Source organism: Monomorium pharaonis, chromosome 9 (genome assembly GCF_013373865.1).
Source record: "Monomorium pharaonis isolate MP-MQ-018 chromosome 9, ASM1337386v2, whole genome shotgun sequence".
In the NCBI taxonomy this organism is placed as follows: Eukaryota; Metazoa; Arthropoda; class Insecta; order Hymenoptera; family Formicidae; genus Monomorium; species Monomorium pharaonis.
Window position 1 is genome coordinate 8634739 of NC_050475.1, and position 21299 is coordinate 8656037.

General features: G+C 34.6%; 1 protein-coding gene across 1 annotated transcript; it reads right to left on the reverse strand.

Moving 5' to 3' along the window:
• Window positions 1-1844: 1844 nt before the first annotated feature.
• LOC105835338 (cytochrome P450 307a1) lies at window positions 1845-6200 on the reverse strand. Its single transcript, XM_012678501.3, has 3 exons — window positions 5295-6200; window positions 2554-3345; window positions 1845-2311 (listed from the first exon to the last, which is right to left on the reverse strand). Exons 1-3 carry the CDS (start codon window positions 5695-5697, stop codon window positions 1983-1985), a joined length of 1524 nt encoding a protein of 507 aa, XP_012533955.1. The 5' UTR covers window positions 5698-6200; the 3' UTR covers window positions 1845-1982.
• Between the last annotated feature and the right edge of the window lie 15099 nt (window positions 6201-21299).

Sequence of the window (21299 nt, forward strand, 5' to 3'; positions counted from 1 at the left end):
ATTATCACGATAATTAAATAACAAATACAAAATAATGTACATTTTACGAAATGTGAAAGCATGGAATATATGTGATCCTGTTGGAGAAACGAGGCAAGTAAAGTTAAACGACGATTAACATGATTACTGACAATAATAATAATAATAATAATAATAATAATAATAATAATAATAATAATAATAAGAATAATAATAATAATAAAACGATATTATAAAATAACTCTATGTGTAAAAATAATAATATAATACTCTAATAAATGCTCAATAATTGAAATAAATTATTGCGAGATGGTACGAGAAGAAAAGTATTACTTTACAAGACTCACTATTATCTTATGCACAATATATTATTTTACTTAAAAATTGTTACGTTTTTAAAATAATGTCAAATCTTCTCGTATTACTTTGATAAATTAATTTTTTTAATTGTTTTTTCTAATCTCAAGATTATATCTTGAAAGTACTTCGCGTACCATCTCGTGTGATGATATGACAAAGACGGAAGTATGATGATTTAATACAATATTAAAAGTTCAGTGTGTATGCCAAGAAGAAGAGGAAGAAGAAGAAGAAGAAACAAAATTGATGTGTTACATATGTACGCACGTATTTCACGTTTTTTCTATGTAAATAAAAATAAAATCTTTGGCCTTTGAGTTGAAAAGTATGAAGAATCTTTTGCAAAAGCAACGTTAAAATCTTTTTGCAAAAGGATTCTGAAGCTTATAAATGTTAAGCTTGTAAATAATAAACGCCTTTAAACTCGAAGGGACTATTAACTTCAGTCTTCTTCTTCATCGATTTCAAATATTGAAGTTATATGCATGAATCGTTCGGACTTGGCCCTAGCACTCTTTTATCTTTTCATTTTTAATATGTACTAATATAAGAGATCTTGTTTTTTAAACGAGTAATAACTAAGATAATACGTGATGTTTTTTATAAATAATTTTTGTCAATTAAAGTTTAATAATTATCTATTTTATAATATAGTAAGGAAATTATATAAAATGAGTTTTTCATATAATAATTTTTAGTGCAGTAATCTTCAATAATTCAATAATTGAATTTTCAATAATCGAATAAAATGTTATACTAAAAGTACAATAAAGTTAAAAATTTATAATTAAAATGTATTTTAATAAACAGTAAAATGTTCTTTTTTAAATTAACTACCTATTATCTTTCTCTCTAAATTTCTTAGAGTTAAAATACTGCCACTCTGATTTTTCGAGTGATTTTTCACTCAATTTCGAGTGATTTTTCACTCTTAAAGAGTGACAGTGACAGTATTTTCACTCTTTAAGAGTGAAAAATCACTCGAAAAATTGGAGTAGCAGTATTTTCACTCATAAGAAATTTAGAGAGTTGATATAATTTTTATAGTCAAATAATGTAACTCAATTAAATAAAAAAATATGGAGAAAGAGGAACTTTAAACAATTAGATAAACAGTCACATAATTAACGAATATTTACACTAACGAAACTGGGCTTCGCAGGCATATTTGCGCCTAGAGCGTAAGTCGAGGAACGATCCAATTAACTACCTTAATGTTCTAATAATGTCAGTAAACCTCTGTTAGCGCCGGAGATCGAACATCTTCCACTCGTTCTCGTATATAACGTTTCCTAACATAATAAAGCTTCGTTGGAGTCAAAAGCCTCTTTTTAGCTGCTGGTCCTCCGTTATGCGTAATTAATTTAAAAAACTCCGCCAGTGTGCAAGACACTTGTCTTACAAAACTTGTCTTTCACTTGAATCTAACCGATCTCTCTCTCTCTCTCTCTCTCTCTCTTTCTCTCTCCCTCTCTCTCTTTCTCTCTCTTTCTCTCTTTCTTTGATTGCTGATGTTCCGCATAAGCGGCAAAGTCTTCAGGAGCCCAGCTCGTGGTCGAGCCGCGGACGAGAAATCAAAGTCGCGTCCTCCAATTTCACCGATTCGACCGAACTCATTCTTTCTCATTGTCGCGCTTCCTATCCTACCGTCTCTCGAAACGGAAATTAAACGTATTCTCCGGAAGTGCTAGATTGCCGATGGGAACCTTGTAGTTTTCCTTCTCCACCGGTAATATGTTAAAGTTCTTTAGCAAAGTGGCTATCGTCGAGAAACTGATATATTGGACCATTTTGTAGCCCATGCAGGACCTTCGGCCGCCACCGAACGGCAGGAAATGTTCCGGCTTCAGCAGTTTGCCGCTCTGCACGAATCTTGCCGGTATAAACTCTTCGGGAGAGGTCCACAACTCATCCGACATATTTAGGTCATAGTTGTTCAGGAAAATAAACGTGTCCTTTTCTATCTTGTAGCCTAGAATGGAAGAATAGAATTCAAACAAAAATCAACAAAAGATTGTTACAATTTTGATTATATTAATAAATATGTTGCTATGTCAAAATTACTTAAAATCAATAAAATTCATGAATAATATGGAGATTTGTAAATTTTGTGTTTGCAGTTTCATAAATTTCTGTAAATTATAAAAGTTGTCGAGATAAAAATTACATAACGTCTGTTTTAATAATAATATATCGTAAGAAAAAATTACTCACCGGCTATTGAGCTGTTTTGATTGGCGACATGTGGCACGATCGGACTGGCGATCAACCTAATCGCTTCAAGAATGATGGCTTCCGTGTAAGGCATGCTTCCTCTATTCTCCAGTCCGACAAACTCGCCCGAGGTTTCAATTCCGTCAATTTCCATCTGCGCTATTTTCTGTACGTGCGGTCTAGTAACCAGGTATCCAAGAATCTTGACGAGGAGATTGCCAACCGCCGAGTGACCTCCGATAATATCTTCCAGCGCGAACATCGCCATTTCCCAAGTCATCTTAGGTTCGGCGTCAGTTTTGATGTGATTTATCAGGCAGTCCACGTAGTCCACCTCCGGTATGACTGACTTCCAGCTGGTCAGACGATCGCCAATTATATTCTCCTCCACAAATTTTCTGATTTCGTGGCTCCAATTCGCCATCCTTGTCATGTTGCGCTGATGAAGCGGCATCAGGAACGGCATGAAATCCGCGGCGTATCCTTGGTTAACTTCGTAGAAGACCTTGTCGAAGTTTTCGATCATCTCGCGGAAGGGACCGTGATCAAGGTCGAAGCTCCGCGAGCAAAAGTACTTGATAAAGATGTTCGCGCACGTGTGCATGATCAGTGGCTTGGCGTGGAGGCTGATACCAGAGATGCCGGTCAAGTGGTTAATCAGCCAGTCCATTTCACCGCCGATGATGCCGTTCAACTGGTTGTACCGCGTGGTGAAGGCGCGCGGGAAAGTATGCCCTCGCAGCATCTCCCTTCGCGTCTTTTGCACGTCTGACCAGTTGCAGAATGCTAAAGCTGTAAGAAAGAGGAAGAGTGATTTAATCGCCATCCTGTTTCAGACAAACGCTCAGTTCGCGTTGACACTGAGAATTGATTCGGTAAAAAAACTCCCGTATTTTAATTTGTTTTGTGAGAAAAATATACTTAAAAGATATAGCCGTATTTTTCTTTTTCCTTTTTCTTTCTGTGTTTAACATAATCTCCAAATATTTTTCTGGTATGTAGCATCGATTTGATTTTATTGCGTCGCAATTTATAGCGATCAGCAACGGAAACAGCTGACGCCGTGTCGGGACGCTGCGATGGTAAATGTATATATTCCATGAATGTATCGCGGCTCAAATAACCAAATCAAGAAAAGGACAATCAGCACGACCGGCGACGGTGTTGAACTTGGCCTTGTTACCATCTCAACGCGCGTAACATTAAGCATTTCGAAACGCTTCGCGAGGTGAAAAAATTTGCACACGCTCCCTTTCTTCGTACACCTCGCACGCACCGCGTACGCGGAAATGTAACGCGAACTCAGCTAGACGACGCGGCATCAATTCCCCGGCAGCGAATATGGCAGAAAATTGATTCGCCGTTCAACACGCTTGAAATCGAAGCGGGAGAGAAGACGGCAGCAGGAAGTGACCCGGTTTCTCGTCATCCATGCCAGGATGCCCGAGAACCTGAAGAGCGTGCAGAGCTCCGTCCTTCCTCTCTCGCCGTCTGTTTTTCCATAGTAATCCGGCGAACGTTATCAAATCGGAATGAACAAATTACACTTAATTTTTGAATGTTTTTCTTACAGCAAATATTGTGTTTTCATAGTAGTTTACATACAGTTAGAAATGTATTTCAGATTTATTAATAACAAACGATCGAACGAAACACGTATTGCATGTGTAACGACGGCAAAATTAAAGTATCATATGTAAACATGAGAAAGGTAACGTGAGAACACGTAAATGTGAGAAAGGTTAGTACAGGCTGACACATCGTTAACTTGCGCGTGACGAAAAAAAGTCATCGAGGGATTAACTGCGATATAATATTTATTCCAAACAGAAAACTTTATTAAGGCGACTGTATTAAGAGCCGCCGACGCCTGTGATAAGTGCAATGCGCATGGAAATAAAATATTTCGCACCGCGGTGTACACGAACGCGCAATGGAAAGGGTTAATGCGATCGTCTTGGATCGCGAGAGGCATGACGACGGCGACGGCGACGGCGACGGTGGCGATTCCGATGAATCAGCCTTGATCCTATTTGTCGGCTGCCGGGTGAGCCAGGAACGCGTGAAAGTGGTACCGTGACCTTTTCCGCCTGCACTTGGTACCGCTTCTCACACCCACTGACCTTAGCACGAGTTTCGGCGCGTATATCGTGCGTACGCACGAGTTATGTACACCCAATGTGAATACGTGCGCTCACGTGTTTCGCGCGACAAGGTCATTAGTGTACGAGTCCCTTTTTTTTTTCCAAAAGCTCCCGTGCACGAAATGCTACAGCAAGCCGCGGATGGCTTTCGACCGACGCTGTAATCGGATGATTCATCGCGCTGTATCGGTGAATGACAAACTGCAATCAACCGGAATTTCTGATCTCTCTGCCGGACTCCCTGATCGGAAAACATGCATCACAACGTGACCCAAACCGCTGAGAGAGTGATTCGTTGCATTTGCGCGAGCGTAATCGATTTCTGTGTAGACAAGCCATTTACTAAAGAGCGTTAACTGATCACTGATCATTTCCATTCGGTTTATTAATTATTAATATCGATAGGATAATAAATTATTTTTAAAGTTGCTTAAAAATGCATAAAATGTCGCAAATCTATCCCACAGTTTTTCAGTCAAGATTTTTATTAATATTAATTAATTTGACTTATTATAAAAATAAAAAAATGAAAATAATTTCTATAAATTAACTTTTTAAGAAAAGCTCGCAGAAATAGAGGTAGAAATGAGTGCTTACAGTTCTCTTTGTTGCCACAGAAGAGGAGATGATATCTAATAAAGTTTGGCCTAGAATCGAAGTGGTGGCCCTTGGTGACCAAGACCTCTTTAATGTTCTCCAATCCATTGACGACTACACAAGGTAGAGATCCCATCTTGAGCTTGATCACCTGGCTATTGTAGGCCTTGACGAGGTCGCCGAAGGCCTTGTAAGGCACGTCGTAGCGTCCCAAAATATGAAGAGAGCCCAGAACTGGCCATGGCTTCGGTCCAGGAGCTTCTAGTAGCTCGGATGATTCTACGCCATCGTATAATTTCTTCAGCTTTTTCTTCTTTGATCTGGCGTGGTCTATCGCAATCAAGACCAAGGCCATCAGAACGATAGAGAGCAGGAAGTACGTCGTGGCGCTGATAAAAATCATCCCTTGACACAATCACAGTTTTTTCCAATGAAGAGAATCTTCTGCCTCTTCCTCCTTCTTTTTCTTCCTTTACACTTCTCTCTTCACTTTTTTTCTGACGTTGTACAAGAATATTTCCCTCAATGATCCGGTGGATATATTTTACTGTTGAGACGTGCTGTTCGAATTATTCGCTTTCAAAACTTTAATTACCCTTTCTGCAAGATATAGATTTTTTTTAGATCGAAGCACGTGTTGCGTTCTTGATAATTGAACTGCCTCTTCGATAAGACGATCCTTCAAAAAGACGATCCCGCAGTAGTTTCTTGCTCACTTCGCCGGAAATGTCAACAATAGTCGACTCTTCCACAAGACAATCTCAAATGTGATGTTTCCACCGCGAACGAGTATCGGCCGATCGAGACGCAAGCTCCCTGTGGCCCGTTTGTGAACGGTTCGCCGATCTGACTCGGTCTGTGGGGATAGGATGGTTGTCCGGCTATCTTATATAGCCGGGCGTAATGTAGTCAGCACATTTGCGTCGAGCACTGTGCGCCTCAACCCCATACATATGGATTCGTGTTGAGACGAGATAGGCAACAGGAGGAGGGAGGGAAGGAGGAGGAAAAGGTGGTGGTGGCGATAGAGGTGGAGGAAGACGAGAAAGAGGAGGAGGAGGAGGAGGAGGAGGAGGAGGTGGACACTCTCGTAAGAACGTACCCCTCTGCCTCTGCTTAAACAGAGACAAATTTCAAGAAAACCTGAAAGGACATACTCGCGTATAGGTTGGTAGGATCCGTAGCCCGCAGAGAGCAGAGGGAGAAGAGCCAGAGGAAAGCAGAGACGAGAAGACGGAGGGATGATCGCGGGACCGCCGGGGAAAGAGGGAAAGGAAAAGGGCCCCGGAGGCGATGGAGCAAAGAGCAAACTACCTACGTAGTGGTAGGGACGGGTGTTAGAGGAGAAAGTGGGGAGAGCAATCGGCCAGGTAGGGCCCAGGCCGTGCAAACGAAGGGACGCTTCTTGCCCTTGTCTTCTCTCCTTAAGGTGCCATCGGGTTTTCTGGCAGCGAAGATGGTAGTGTGCGAGCGTATGCTGCGCGTACTCGCAGCTGCGCCGGGACCGACTCGATCGCCGGTACCACCCGATCTACTTGCGGTCAAGACGAATGTCGGAGTCGGGGATCGAACGGAATCGCTTTTGGTACACCACGGGGTACGTGGACGGAGAACGAAGCTACCTTTTTCACATAGTTGTCCAATTGGTCGGTTTAACCACAGTCGACATTTCGAACTCTTTAAAAAGGTATGCGAGAACGGAATCGCCCGACAAGAAGGTAAATAATGAATCCCCTGAGCGTCGAGAAAAAGAATAAGAATGGAGATTGATTTTTCGTTTTCATCATCCAAGTTTAATCATAAAATACACGTTTATCCTCGGGATCGAATAAATGCTGTTTGTCATTGTTACGAACAGCATATAGCACGTGAAAAATTAAATTTGATTATATTCACTTTTGACATTGTATGTAAAAAAACAAACATTTTACATATTATGCATACTTTGCTATACATAGCGGTAGTTATTTTTGTGAAACACTTTTCCTCCGCGTTGTCACACTTACTTGAGACGGCAGACGACTTTGTTTACGTCTGGAACGGCTTTTCTCATCGGGAAAATTCAATCTTTGATCTTGAATTCGAAATTCGTCTCAGAAAAAGCTACTGGATGGCGTTATGTAATCGTGAGACAACTATGCGAATGTATTTTATTCGACGAGAAGGAAGTAAAATATACAAGTCTAATGATATCTTTTTTTTCCTTTCATCCATATTAATTTAGTTTACCGTAAGTATTTTTACGCGGAAAGTAAACGCGGGTTGGCCGAATTTTCCTCGGAAGAATGGAGCATATATGCAACGTATATATATACACATAATTACAATGAGGAAAGTTATTTAAAGAAAAAATAATATTCCCCTGCTTGAGATTAACATCTTTACATTTTCTATTCTGTGGATATAAAAAAAAGAAATGTGAGATTATTCTACATGGAGAGAAGCTTTTATTTATACCCTCCGAATCATGATAGAGACATGGACTTCGAATGATTTTATAATACAATTTTATAATACTATACAAAATACAATTTTAAAACTGTTTTATAATATTATAAAATTTTATATTATATATTTTAATTATAGAGTTTTACTAAAATTTAAATAAATTTTCTTCTAAACTTATAATAATTTTAATAATTTTTTTAAAAATAATGATTTTCTTCTATAATTTTTAATAAATTCTAAAAGAAAATTTTTACATATACAAAAAACAATGCTACTCACTATTTTGCAAGTTCCGTTTCTGACATGCTCCATAAACAAAGCCAGAATTCAACTTCCGAATGTGTATTACGACCTGAGAAATATGCGAGTTAAAAATAAATCTAATCAAAGGGTTTAGATAAGGAAGAAGAATATATCTCTCGAATTTGTTGAGAAGTTGAATTAATGAATAAGGCACAAGAGTTATGGTGGTGCGTATATGCCCCTGTTCTCCGCCGGCGGGTCCTCCCGGCACACGATCCCCCACCGGTCAATGCCGCGGGTTTTTTTCCCTCTCACTCACCGCGACAGTAGAGAGATTACTTCATCCGTATCAAGTCGTATTATCGAGAGTCGATTTCTGGGAAGCTAGCGGTACCGGCCTCTCCGCCCGCCGCCGCTGCCCAGCTCGCCAAATCAACTCTAGAGACGAGGCGCATAACGGGAAAGCCCTCTTCTCCGTTTGCGAGTCACGGCCGGAAGCTCGCCACCGCTCTCATCGCCATCGTCCTCCTTCTCCTCCTCCTTGTCGTCGTTGTCGCCGTCGTTCCCGTCGTCGTCGGGACGATTTTTCATTTCGCTTTCGTACGCGATCCCTCTCGTAGCGCAGGAATCCGTTCGAAGCACGCGACACTTGCCGTGATTTCAACACGTGAGAATAGGCGAATAAGATTCAGGAGGAAGAGTAGTTTAGAAATTCCCAATCTTTCACCTTGTCAAAAAAAATTCAATACGAATTCAATAAGAAATATATATATAATCCTATCGTATTTGGTTTGTAAATATCAGTTTGTTTTTTATTTATATATATAGCATACAATTCGATAATCATCTTCAATAGATCTATCTGATTTAATTGGCATATCTAATTGTATTTTGTCGAAATTGATATTATCCTAACATGTTTAACACGTAGTTCACGTATGATGTATCATATAATCCTTTAATTTTAAAGAAATAGAAATTGAATATTAGATTGATATGTAAATAATATGTATAAGAAGCAAGGACCGAAAAAAAATATGGCTCGGTTTCACTTACGGTTTAATAAAATATTTAAAAACTGTACCGGTTTCAGTTTCGATTTCTTGACAAATAAAGGAAATCAAAACCGTTTAAATTACGAGTTTTTTGGTTACTGTTCGGGTTCTTAATTTTAATATTACTTGATGAGTAATAATTTAATAGTAATTAGTAATATTTAATATATATATATATATATATATATATATATATAATATTTAAGTGTAATTTAAATAATTGAATGTATAGAGGCAAAGATTGATTTTCATTGTCCCCATAAACTAATTGCACCACAAACAAAAAATAAAAGATGATCAAAAGAAATGAGAATAATAGACGGGGATAGTTAGACGGTTGTAAGCAAAATTGTCAGTAAAACGTAGCAAACAAAATTAATGTATATTGTTTAATTAATGTGATTAATAGTTTTATGATAATTAATAAGTGATTAATAAATTTATATTTAGAACATATAACTACACATATACGATTATACTATGCCTCTGTCTGTATGAATATTGTATGTATGTGTGTGTGTTTTGCATGTAAGTACTCCGTGTAATACAATTTTTTTACTGTGTAAAACAATTGTATTAAACAGAGTACTTATATGCAAAACACACACACACACACACACACACACACACACATGCACGCACGCACACACGCAATAAAATTATATATAATATAATTATACATATAAGTAATATTATCTTTATTCATTCACTATATTTTACTGTGTGTGATAGGCTGCGTTCTATTCAATGCTACAAACACTTAGAAGCATTTTATTGATCAATCAAAACATAAAATTTTACAAATTGACCAATCAAAAATGCTTTAAAGCGTTTGCAGTATCAAATAGACCTTAACCATAAGCGCCACCGTAGCACAAAAGCAAAGCAAAACTTCTGTGTTTATCATTTATCACGCGGGGTGCGTATTACATTTGAAACACGCATGATGTAATCATGGCATTGCTTCTGTCATCATCAAAATATTATTAAACCAGTCAGAAAAGAACAAAAAATTTAAATAACTGGTATAAATTTGTAGAAAATAAATTGTAAGAACCGAAAATGTACCGAAAAAGTCGTAAATCGAAAACAAATCAATAATCCGGTTACAATTTTGGTGTTTCAAATTTAACAGAATTTCAATTTAGTTTCCGATTTTGGTCCGACCGGAAAAAACGATTATGAAACGGTTATCGGTTCCGGTTCCGTCCGAATTCCTGATAAGAAATATGAGAAAATATTATGTGGTCGAACCAGATCTTGGTGCAACACGGAAAAAATTGTAGAGTAAAAATTATTATAGTGAATAGAGTAAGCGCAGACTAAGAAAGTAATTATTTTAAGTAATTATAACAAACTTTTACTGTGTTCTTTTATGAAATTATCATAATATTTACACCACTTATAATTCTCTGAAATTTCTTTCTATATTCCGTAATACTATCATACGTAATAATTTTTACTATAACATTTTCTTCGCAATAATAATTTTATATTATTACATTTATTTTTCAGTTTTATAATTGTATGTCAATATAACTTAAAACACAATTGTAAATTTAAGTTAGAAATAATATTTTAAATTAATTTAAACATTAAATTTTAATAATGTTATAAATATTATATTTTAAAAAAATGTTAAAAATTTATTGTGAAAAATATTATTGCAGCCATATTGACACATGCCAAAAAATACTTAAAAATATATTTAATAATTAATATAAAATTATCATAGCATCAAAATCTAGTTTTGTTAAAAAAGAGATAGTTTTTCTTACTTGTTTAATTTAGAGTTTGTGCTTTTTATATCTAAATATTTTTTTCTATATAAAAATAATTTTAATATTTTTTACATATATGTATATACATGTATGTTTATATGAGTCACGTAAATATATATATATGAGACATTTCACATAAAATCGATTTCGCGCCAAGTCTAATTTCAAATCCGGTTTTAACAGAAAAATTTCTGTCAGAGTTGCTACTTTATATTACTACTTATTTTTAAAAAACTAAAAAAAATACAAATAACATTTTTAACCAAACTTAACTTAAAATATCTCTAAAATCTGAAGAATGTTGTATTCTTTGTTAGTTCATACAATCAGTAAAAGAAATAAAAATAATTTTACATGTTGTTTAATATCCACCCGTTCAAATTTCGATAAATTATTGATTAAGCTTTTTTTCATAGAAAACATTCACGTTAAAACATTGAAATTTTGTATAAATAGACTCCCTGAAATGTTAAAATGGGGAAAAAATGTGCTACTTTATTGTTGTTGTCCGTTGTGTTAAATCCGCTAATTTGATTTTTGAAAATTTATGGCAGTGTCACTAACATGTCTAAATGTTTTTACAATTACTCTTTGATGTATCTTATATTTGTTTTACAATGTTTTTGCTTTTAGTCGTCATATTGAATGCCAGCCGTTTCAAATATCAGTATAATTTTGTAGATAACGTCTTAAGAGAACTTTGAAATTACTGACCTTGCTTTATTAAAAAGTATCTTTAAATTTTGCAGAATGCTAAAATAAAGAAGGCCTAAAGCAATTTTATAATAATAAAAAGAAGTTGATATTAGAAATTTTTTAAGTACAAAAAGATTTTATACGTATTTTGATTGTGTAAGAAAATTTGGAATTCTATAAAGTCTTATCAAAGATGTTTAATAATTTTGTGTTTATTTTTTCTAAATATCAGCAATGATTCAGAAAGTAATTTTATAATTAATAATTTCATAACTCCATAATTACAATAATTAAAAGAAAATGTAAACAAATTTTATTAATATTTTATATGCATGTATGTTTGTAAAATATTTAATTTTACAAATTTAACCCATAATTAAGACCGTTATTTTACAAGTCAAATTATATGTCGGTTGTGATTTTTCTGTTAATTAGTTTCATAACGTATTTATGATTAAAATTGATTATCGCTGATTAGGAAGTATAATAAGATTAACAGTTATGTTATTTTGTGTGTACAATAGTTGAACTTATCTTATACAATGAAAATTTATTTGCTCGAATAATACTGATTTTTAATTAGTTGACATGTCATTTATTTTATATATTAGATAATATAGACCTGAGACACTTATAGTTTTTAAATTTTAACTTTTATCAGCATTATACAGCCCAACATTCTTTTTTTAATATTATATAATTATATATATTTAAAAAGAATATTAAATACATTTGATGCTGCGTAATACATTGCGTGTGTGTGTGTGTGTTTTATTAATAGTCAAAATAAAAATGAATCATAAACGATTATTACGGAGAGAGAAGAAGCGAAGCTGAAGAAAGTGAGATAAATATCACGATGACACACTTTTGTCAAGTACTCGACAGCAATGAAGGACGAATTGAAATAACACGATTACATGGCGTGAATTAATATTCTTTACCGTGCTTACTTACAATATTAATAAACGCCGAATAACTAAAGAAACGCCAAAATGGCGAATCAGTAAAAGAAGAAAATTTTCAAATGGGAAAGATCGTTTCGCGGTACTATTTTAAATTACAAGAAGAAAAAAGTAGAATCGTTTTCGCTCTGTCAATTTTCACCGCATCGTTGATCGTCACTCACGATAAACGATCTGAGGATGTCTTCTCCTTGGGGCTACGCAATGCACGGTCAAGATCTGCACGTTTGAAGTTTATTCCTGGCCGATTTTGATGGCCGCACAGCCGATCTGGTCGCAGATAGATGCGTCGACGATAAAAAGTGTGGCAGATATATTCCGAGGCAGCCAGATACGAAGGCGACCAGCACCAAAAATCAAGGTTGTCCGGATTAGCAATGAATAAGATTGGTGGCGAGACGCATGACGGTGATGGTCGCCTGCCTTGCAGCCCGCTCGTCCTTTTACCTGGATTTGTAGGACAGCGGAGGAGGATAGCTCCGAGGATCGCCACCGAAGAGCGAAGTATCGTAGAGTCTGGGTCTAACGCGGCGCGTTGAAAACTCTGTCCCTTTCACCCCCGACGTCGTCCATCCCTCCGACGTTTTTGCGCGCGGAATTTAAGGCGCGGATAAAATCCATCGTCGTTCTCTCTAACGCGTGCGAGCACAACATCGATCCTCGATTACGACATACTTACCTCTGATCTGCGTCCTATTCAAGGACTACTCGCATCGTCACGAAATAAACATGACCCAAAGATTTTCGCATTATTCGTAACTGTCCCACGTGCTATTCGGACAAGGTCTTTCTGGAGCCAAGCTATTATGGCAGATCTCTATCGAATAATTCCATTTATATTTGAATTCCTATTTTATCGTCTAGAGATTCAGAGAGAATTTTTTTTTTCACAGTTAGAATTTACCCTCGAAGTTATGCTTGTCAGCGAACAACACTTCGAAGAACAGGACTTCGAAGAATTTTACTGTAATTTTAATTTTAAATTATATGGACAGTTTATATAAGCTGAGAATTAAATTAATAGAGAAATTATAATTCAGCACCAAAATCCCCCTCCCCCCTCCCTCCGCTGCAAACCGAATAGGCGATCTTAACTTTATCTATATGCTTAATTTTAAAATTTAAAAAAGTATAACAAATAAAATTCGTATTATAAAACAGAATAAATTTTATTAAATTTTGAATCTCTCACTTTGAGAAAAAGTTTTCTCCCAAAATATAAATATAACCCAATCTGCCTACGATTAAGTAATCAAATTATTTGGATTATTCGTAACCTTACTGTAGGAAAAATTCTGACCGTTTCCTTTTTATGCAGTTAAACAACTTAATTTTTTGGTCAGTGCCTTACTTAAGTAAAAACTATCTTTGCGTCACGAAATATCAACGGAACTAATTGAGAGATTTAACTAGTATAACTTCAAAATCTTTAAAATATGTAGAATAACTAATTGCAATTTTTAGTTAATTTGGGCAAATTTGAAAAATAAACGTAAAATTATGGTTTTGAGCAATTGAAATAATTTTTGATTACTTAATCGTGGGCCTCAAAGTAGGTTATAACCGTATTTTGGGAAAACTGCTTTTCCCAGAGTACGTCTATCATGATTTTGATGGAAAATTTTAAAAGAAAGCTCTTTCCATCAAAGTTTGCGAGAAGACATTATTAGGTAGTGAAAAGGGGGATAAGATGACGAATCGCTAATTTTTCTAAATTAACAACAGATACCGACCCGATGTTGAACTCACTAAAGGCTTTAAATAATAATAAATTATCTATTATTTGATTTCAATCGGTCCACAAAAGTGAATATATAATAAGAAATATGTATTAGGTACACCCATGCGTAACTTGTTTATAAGAAATGACGTAGTTATAGTAAATACTTTCGGTTTTTAAATAAAATCGTGATATATTATAGTTAAAAACGCACATACTAATGCATTCATATTTTTTATTTCTCGCAGTGTAACCTTTTTATTAAATAAATAAATGAATACTATGAATACTATGAAAATAGGAAAAATCGATAAACCTTAAGGCCGTCATCTTACCCTTCTTTACTTGCTTCGTAAAGTGAGAAAATATCGTTCTTCTAGAAATTCTATCAGCGCGAGCTGGAGCGGTCATCCGGTCAACATGTTTCATCGGGTCAACAAATTTCTATGGAGAGCTCGTCCAAAAATGTATGACATATAATAGATGGGGAGTCCGCTGGAAGGGAGGGGGGCATGCAAATTAACAGAATCGAGTCGCTGAGTCGGTCGAATCGCATTTAGACGGACGGCAGGATTCCAACTCCCCGGCGTCTCTCGACGGGTTGCGTAAGAAATTATTGAAAATGTAACGGGCGTACTCTGTCCCTCCCCTGCGCAAACCCCTCCTCCTCCGCCGCCGGTAGATCGGGAGCATGCACATGCGAAATATCGCCGCTCTGACACCGCGGCCGATCTGCATGTAGCGGTCGTGAGCATTGAGCTCTAACGGTCAGGAGAGACGCGCTTTTACGTAAGCGCGGATATACATATAAGCGCATAACACAGGAGCGAATAGGAGCAGATATCCCGGTCGATGGATATGCCAATTGCAAAATTCGCGACGGATACATTTATGGAGAGATCGGGGTTTCCCTCCCGTTCGCCCCATGCCCGACCTCTCGACGCCTCTGAGAATCGTTACGAGATGCGTTAGACATGCTGATGCCGATCGAAGGTAAAAGTTTTTTTACGTCTAGAGTCTTTCGATCGACACGCGAGGAGTCTTTCTCTTTGCAGTGGCATTTTTTGTTCTTCCTTCGTCGCGCGAGAGATCCTTTCATCATTTCCGCGATGTCGCGTTTTAGAAGGCGTTTTTCAAGACAAATGGAATGTCGGCGATCGGCGTAATTCAATCGGTCGCGCGTCTAATTTCAATTCCGAAAGAAAACCGACACCTTCGTTTTTGACAAAAAAATTTGACACTTGGATTTTTTACAATTTCGTTTTTCGACAAAAAGGTCTAGGTACGCAACGATATCAATATTAATTTTAAAAACATTGACACAAAAAATATTTAAAACGTAATGTAATACTTACAATGAAAGATAAATGTTTCTAGCATTTCTAATTGCATTGCATAGTAAAATAATGATAGTTAAAGAGTTTATAACATTATATTTATAGGTTTCAATTATGAAAAATTTTACTATAATAATTATGTTAATTTTAAATGTCAATTAAAATTAATTAATTAGAAAAGTGTCCAAAGAGATATGGGTAATGAAAATAAAATAAACACTTTTTGATAGTAAATGCAATTATGAGTATATCTATTCTTTTAATATTAGCTATTTACATAATCATTATAAAATTAGTAGCTACAATTTGCACGATTAAAACAATCATAAACATAATTATGCACGCGTAATTGATATAGAAAATGATAGTCAAATTACAGCAATTATTTTATCTCTCAGGGTAAAACTGTATTCTAAAAACTGATCAGTTTTTAACATAGTTTTAGTAATTAGTGTAAAAATAACAAGGGTATTTATTCGCGCAAAAATATTGTCGCTACCTAGGTCATTACCGAAACATCTCGTTCGATTGCAAATGCGGAATCGTTACGTCAAAGCTCTCTCGTAACCCAGCAGATGAATAGGTATTTGGTTCTAGATCGAGCCGGCGCGAATATTAACGTAGCTTGTAACGGAGCTTCGCCGCGAATGGGAGCGAGAAAAAGTGACAACGACAAAGAAGTAGTCCATTTTATCACGACTCGCCGTTTGCAATTTCTCGATTCGTCGTTTCTTTACGGTAACTGCGCCAAATATTTTTTTCGTTTAAAATGTACATTTTATACGCACGGAGAATTTTTCTCCTATTGTCAAAACTTGTACCTTTTGAAATAGTGGTAATTATGGGACAATATAAATTTCGAAGAATTAAAATTTAACACCAAATGTTACTAAAATTTTATTAAAAGTATAATCAATTTTTTGGAGTCGTATTTTATTAATAAAAATTGTGAGATTTGTGCGAAAATATTGATAAGTACTAATTGAAAGATCCATTTTGACCGAATGAGGTCTTCATCACTTATTAATTTTTATCATTCACATGTCGATTGATTTTTAATACTCTTAATATTCTTCATTTTACTATAATATAATTTTACTTTTATTAATATACTAGTATTATGTATAATTTCTTATACATTTAATGGTTATGCTAATTTTAATACTTTCTTTTTTAATACTTTCTCAATCAATTAACATTTTTTGAAGGTTAAACTTCTGAGTTAGAGATACAGCAATCCAAAAACAATAAAAATATATATTGTTTTTACCTGTTACAAAATCGGATTATTTTACCTATATATATTTTATATCATCTATACTTAATGTAGGTACATGTTTATATGTTTATATGTATCATTACTTGGCATTTATTCCATTTAAAACAACAAAGAATCAAACTGTAAAACATATATTAAAATTGTTAAAATTTTACTATACAGTTTTAAAAAAGTAAACAAACATATTTTATATATTAGAGAAAGGTTTACAATACTGGAATACTGCTTTATTTTTTAATCCTTTAACATTTAATCTTTTAAACAAAAGGTAGAAGTAAATCTTTAAAAACAATTTTAAACTAGAAAACTTTCTTTCAGATCGTGTAGCAGTTACGATACTATTAAATACTGTTTTATGTTTATAATGATTTATATTTTTGCTCAAAATATATAAATATCTGAAAAATTGCCTAAAACTGGCATAGTTGGTAGAACAGAAGAATTAATTAATGTTGTTAAACTAAGTAGTTTTAGAAATCTACAAACATGTAAGATAATCTAATAATAATATTATCAATAATATACTGACTACTGTTTAAACTTGCAAAATGCTATGCAACTTTCCAAAAATTATGCAAACGTTTCGCTTTTGAAGAATTTGTTTTTAACAAATTTTATATAAAAAAAGAGCCGTAAATGTATGTATTACAAGTTTTATTTCTTGTTATTACGTAAGGAGATCATGTTTTATCAATATTAATACAGTAATGTCCTTTTCCCGAATAATAGATCAGTTTTTTCTTTTGCGACGTTTAACGAGCAATTTTCCACAGATGAAAAGGCGAAGGGCATCTTACACGCTTGGCACCTGTATCACACACCACGTGGGGTGGTGTCCGCGATTCCTCTCTGACTACCTCGATTACGACACTCTTCCGTGTCGATTTATCTCGAGCGGTAGTCCGGCCGGTCGGTCGGCCGCATCTTGCGACGCGAGCGTTGCGGCGTGGAACCGGTTTTCGGGTGCTCTCTTACGTTTGAATGTCGCCGTTTAATTTCACCCGCGGACGAACTTTCGCGACGAGCATCCAATTATCGCGGCCAAGCGGCCGTCCGATAAAAGGGAAATTTGTCTGTCTGATCGGCCAGCGCGATTAAATGTCCACCTTTGTTGCCTGCCGGTCGCGCATCGGTGCTTTTGCACGTTTGCAAATCTCAACACAATAATTGTTAATTAATATTATATTTTAAGGCCTGTTATTTGTATGTTTTACATCTTCAACTTCTAATGTGTATTCCTTGAAAATTTTAACTTTTCGATCGATTAAAAAATCGATTTTGACAAGCATAATTTTAATTCATTCGTAATTCATCAAATCTATATGAAAGCAATGAAACGTTTGGTCAAGATATTTACAAGTAAGACTTACAAAAATTGACGTGAATTTATTTTGAAGCAGATCTTCTCCGAAAATTGTTTTCTTCCACATACCTACAACAATTTGCAAACAACATTTGCAAATGCAATATTCCAAACTTTCCAGTTAACAAGTTGGCGTTGCTTGACGTCATTTTAACGTCAAAATGATATATTTGACTACATTTTGATGTCAAACTGACCTAGCTTGCTACCTGGGACATTCTCGTCTATCGAGCAATCCCGTAGTCACAACTATGTACTTAAAGTTCTAAGCTAGGCAAACTGGTCTTGTAAACTCTTTTAGGCGGCGGAGATGTTTCACAAAAACAACGCTCGTGTTCAGGTTAGACGAGTCGCGGTATCGAATAGAACGCGTTTCATTGGCGACTCGCGTTGCTACTAGAAATCCATACAAGCGAAGTATTCGTTTGAAAGACACGGTAGAAATGAAAGTTAAATTACATTATCAGATATCACTCTTTTAAAAACAATATAACAATGTTGAACGTTTGAAGATTTTTGTAATTTGTGTTTGTAACATTACAAACATAAAAACAAACGTCACATTTTTTACAGAAGAGAAAAAATTATTTCATTATTTAATAATCCTCCTCATTTAAAATATAAAAGTTAATCGTATCGCAATAATCTCGAAATGGAAAATACGCTAGAGCTAAGAGAATCTGCGGTCTAGTACTAGGTAATAATAACGAGAAGAAAGATCTCCAGCTATCAACTTATTCTATCCAACAGAGAACTGTTCTTTTATGTACGCCCAATGTCCATTGCAAACGTCTAACGCGATCATCCTGAAGGACGCATGCATAGAAGCTACCAGACGCTCGAGAATCTCTTTTCAAGGTGACGTCAAAATCGGCCAAAACCTACGACAAGCAAGTTACGGGATTTGCATCTGGCGAACATCTCAACCGATAAATCAAGAAGCAGAGCGTGTAATCGGTTAATATGCATGATATTATATCGTAATCATAATGTTATTTCCATAAACCGTTGTTGAATAAAATTTACAGGAGGACCAGAGTAACGAAAAGCAATAAAAAAAGAAGAAAAAGGAAAAAACAAGAGAGATACGGTATTTGATATAAATGTATTCGTTGTTCTGTGCCTGGTGATTTTGATGCAGCAACGTCGATTTGGATTTCAAATCATGGCCCGGGTGCATCCGTCTAACTTTCGTGGGTCCAGCATCCAATCTTGCATATCGGTATCATGGGGAGCGCTGCATCGAAAAAAAAGGGAGACATCGGTATAATTCCACCATCTCGCGGCGGAGAATCGGTAATGTCTGCGATCTTTCGCCGAAAATTCGAGCGAGATCGTTGCCACAAGCGATGGTTCGTCTCGAAGATTCTCTTTAAAGGTCTTGCACCTCAAAGTTGAAGAAAACTTTCCAGTCAAGAGAACTATCCAAAATTATACTCTATATTTATATAGATGCAAATTGTACAAAATAGAATATTTTACGAAAGAGAAGTTGATATCCGTAATATAAAGATCTTCTGGAAGAGTAAGGTACCTGAATAAACTTGATTTTTTTTTCTTTAAATTCTGACCTGAAAACAATCATATTTTTTTCTTAAATGATTAGTTGGGTGAACTTTATTAAAACATCCCAGTATTAACATATTGTATATATTATTATTATTATTCTACACTTTACTACTATCTAAGGATGTTAAATATATGGATTTAATCAATATTTTCTGAAAAAAGTAAGAAGATATCTAGAAAATAATAAATAAACAGAAATAGTACATTAAGCAACTTATTATAACAGTATTTCTAATAAATGAGATAATCTGTTAATAATACATTTTTATATTGCAGACTTTTATTGAAATTATATATTTAAAGAAAGATGCGTTATTACAAATTATTAAAAATAAATATTATATTAAAAACAAATAAAACTATTTAAACATATAATATATTTTATATAATTAAAAATAACATAAAGTTACAATTATATAAAATAATTTATATTGTATTTGCTCTTGTAAAATTATTACAAAAAATGTATTTTTTAATATTTATTTTATTATATTACAAAAAGTTATAAAATATATTTTCAATAAAATTAAATATTTATAGAAACATATAAAAACTTTATGTATTAAATAAACATTAAAAGTAATATTTTTTTAATTCAAACTTTATTAAAAAATTTTGTATATTATATATTATATATTATATATTATATTATAGTGTATTATATTATGTTGTTAAACACTATAAATCTGTAATATAATATTTGATTGACTTTACAACTAAACAATCACCTGGGATGTTTTCTATCCCATAGTCATTCCATTTTCCAGTTTCAACCGATTGGTACTATAAATATATGAGTCATAACTTATTTGTATTTATAAATTAGGTGTCGAAATCTTTAAAATAAAGATAAATATATGTATTTTGAATCAATAAACAAATTTACTGCAACTTAAGCTCAGTTTTCCAACTTTGGAGTATAAAAATACTTTTAGTAATTATTTCTGAATTAAATGAAATTTAAAAAACTAATAAAATTTTATTCTCTCTCTCTCTCTCTCTCTCTCTCTCTCTCTTTCTCTCTTTACAAATATAAATATATATGTATATTATTAAACACAATTTTTAAAATTTTAATAAACAAATTTCTTTAAAAAGAAAAATTAATAAAGTAAGTTTATTTTAATTATCTTATAAATTACTAAATAGAAAATCTATTGTTTAAATCGCGTATTAGATGTACTATATATCATGTCCTAAAAGAATCGTGAAATAACTGCATGATTTATACGTGATGCTAGACTTATATAATTATTAACCAGATTTTCGTTTAAAATGCAAAAGCGACCAATGAATCGACGATTGGACCTGGACAGAACGGCAAGATTCTTCTTGGCAGGATATTAATGTCAGAATACTTAAGCGGCATTCTGATCGCATCTGACGCGCAGTTTAAAACGGATACAGTCGAATTGCATCTGCTCTCGGCGCACTGATAGAAATTGCGATATTCTGAGTTGCTCTAACCGACACATTGGCGCTCGATAATTAATTGGCATATGCTTATCGGTCGCAATTTGATGCGGCAGGATTTGCTGTAAGTGACGGA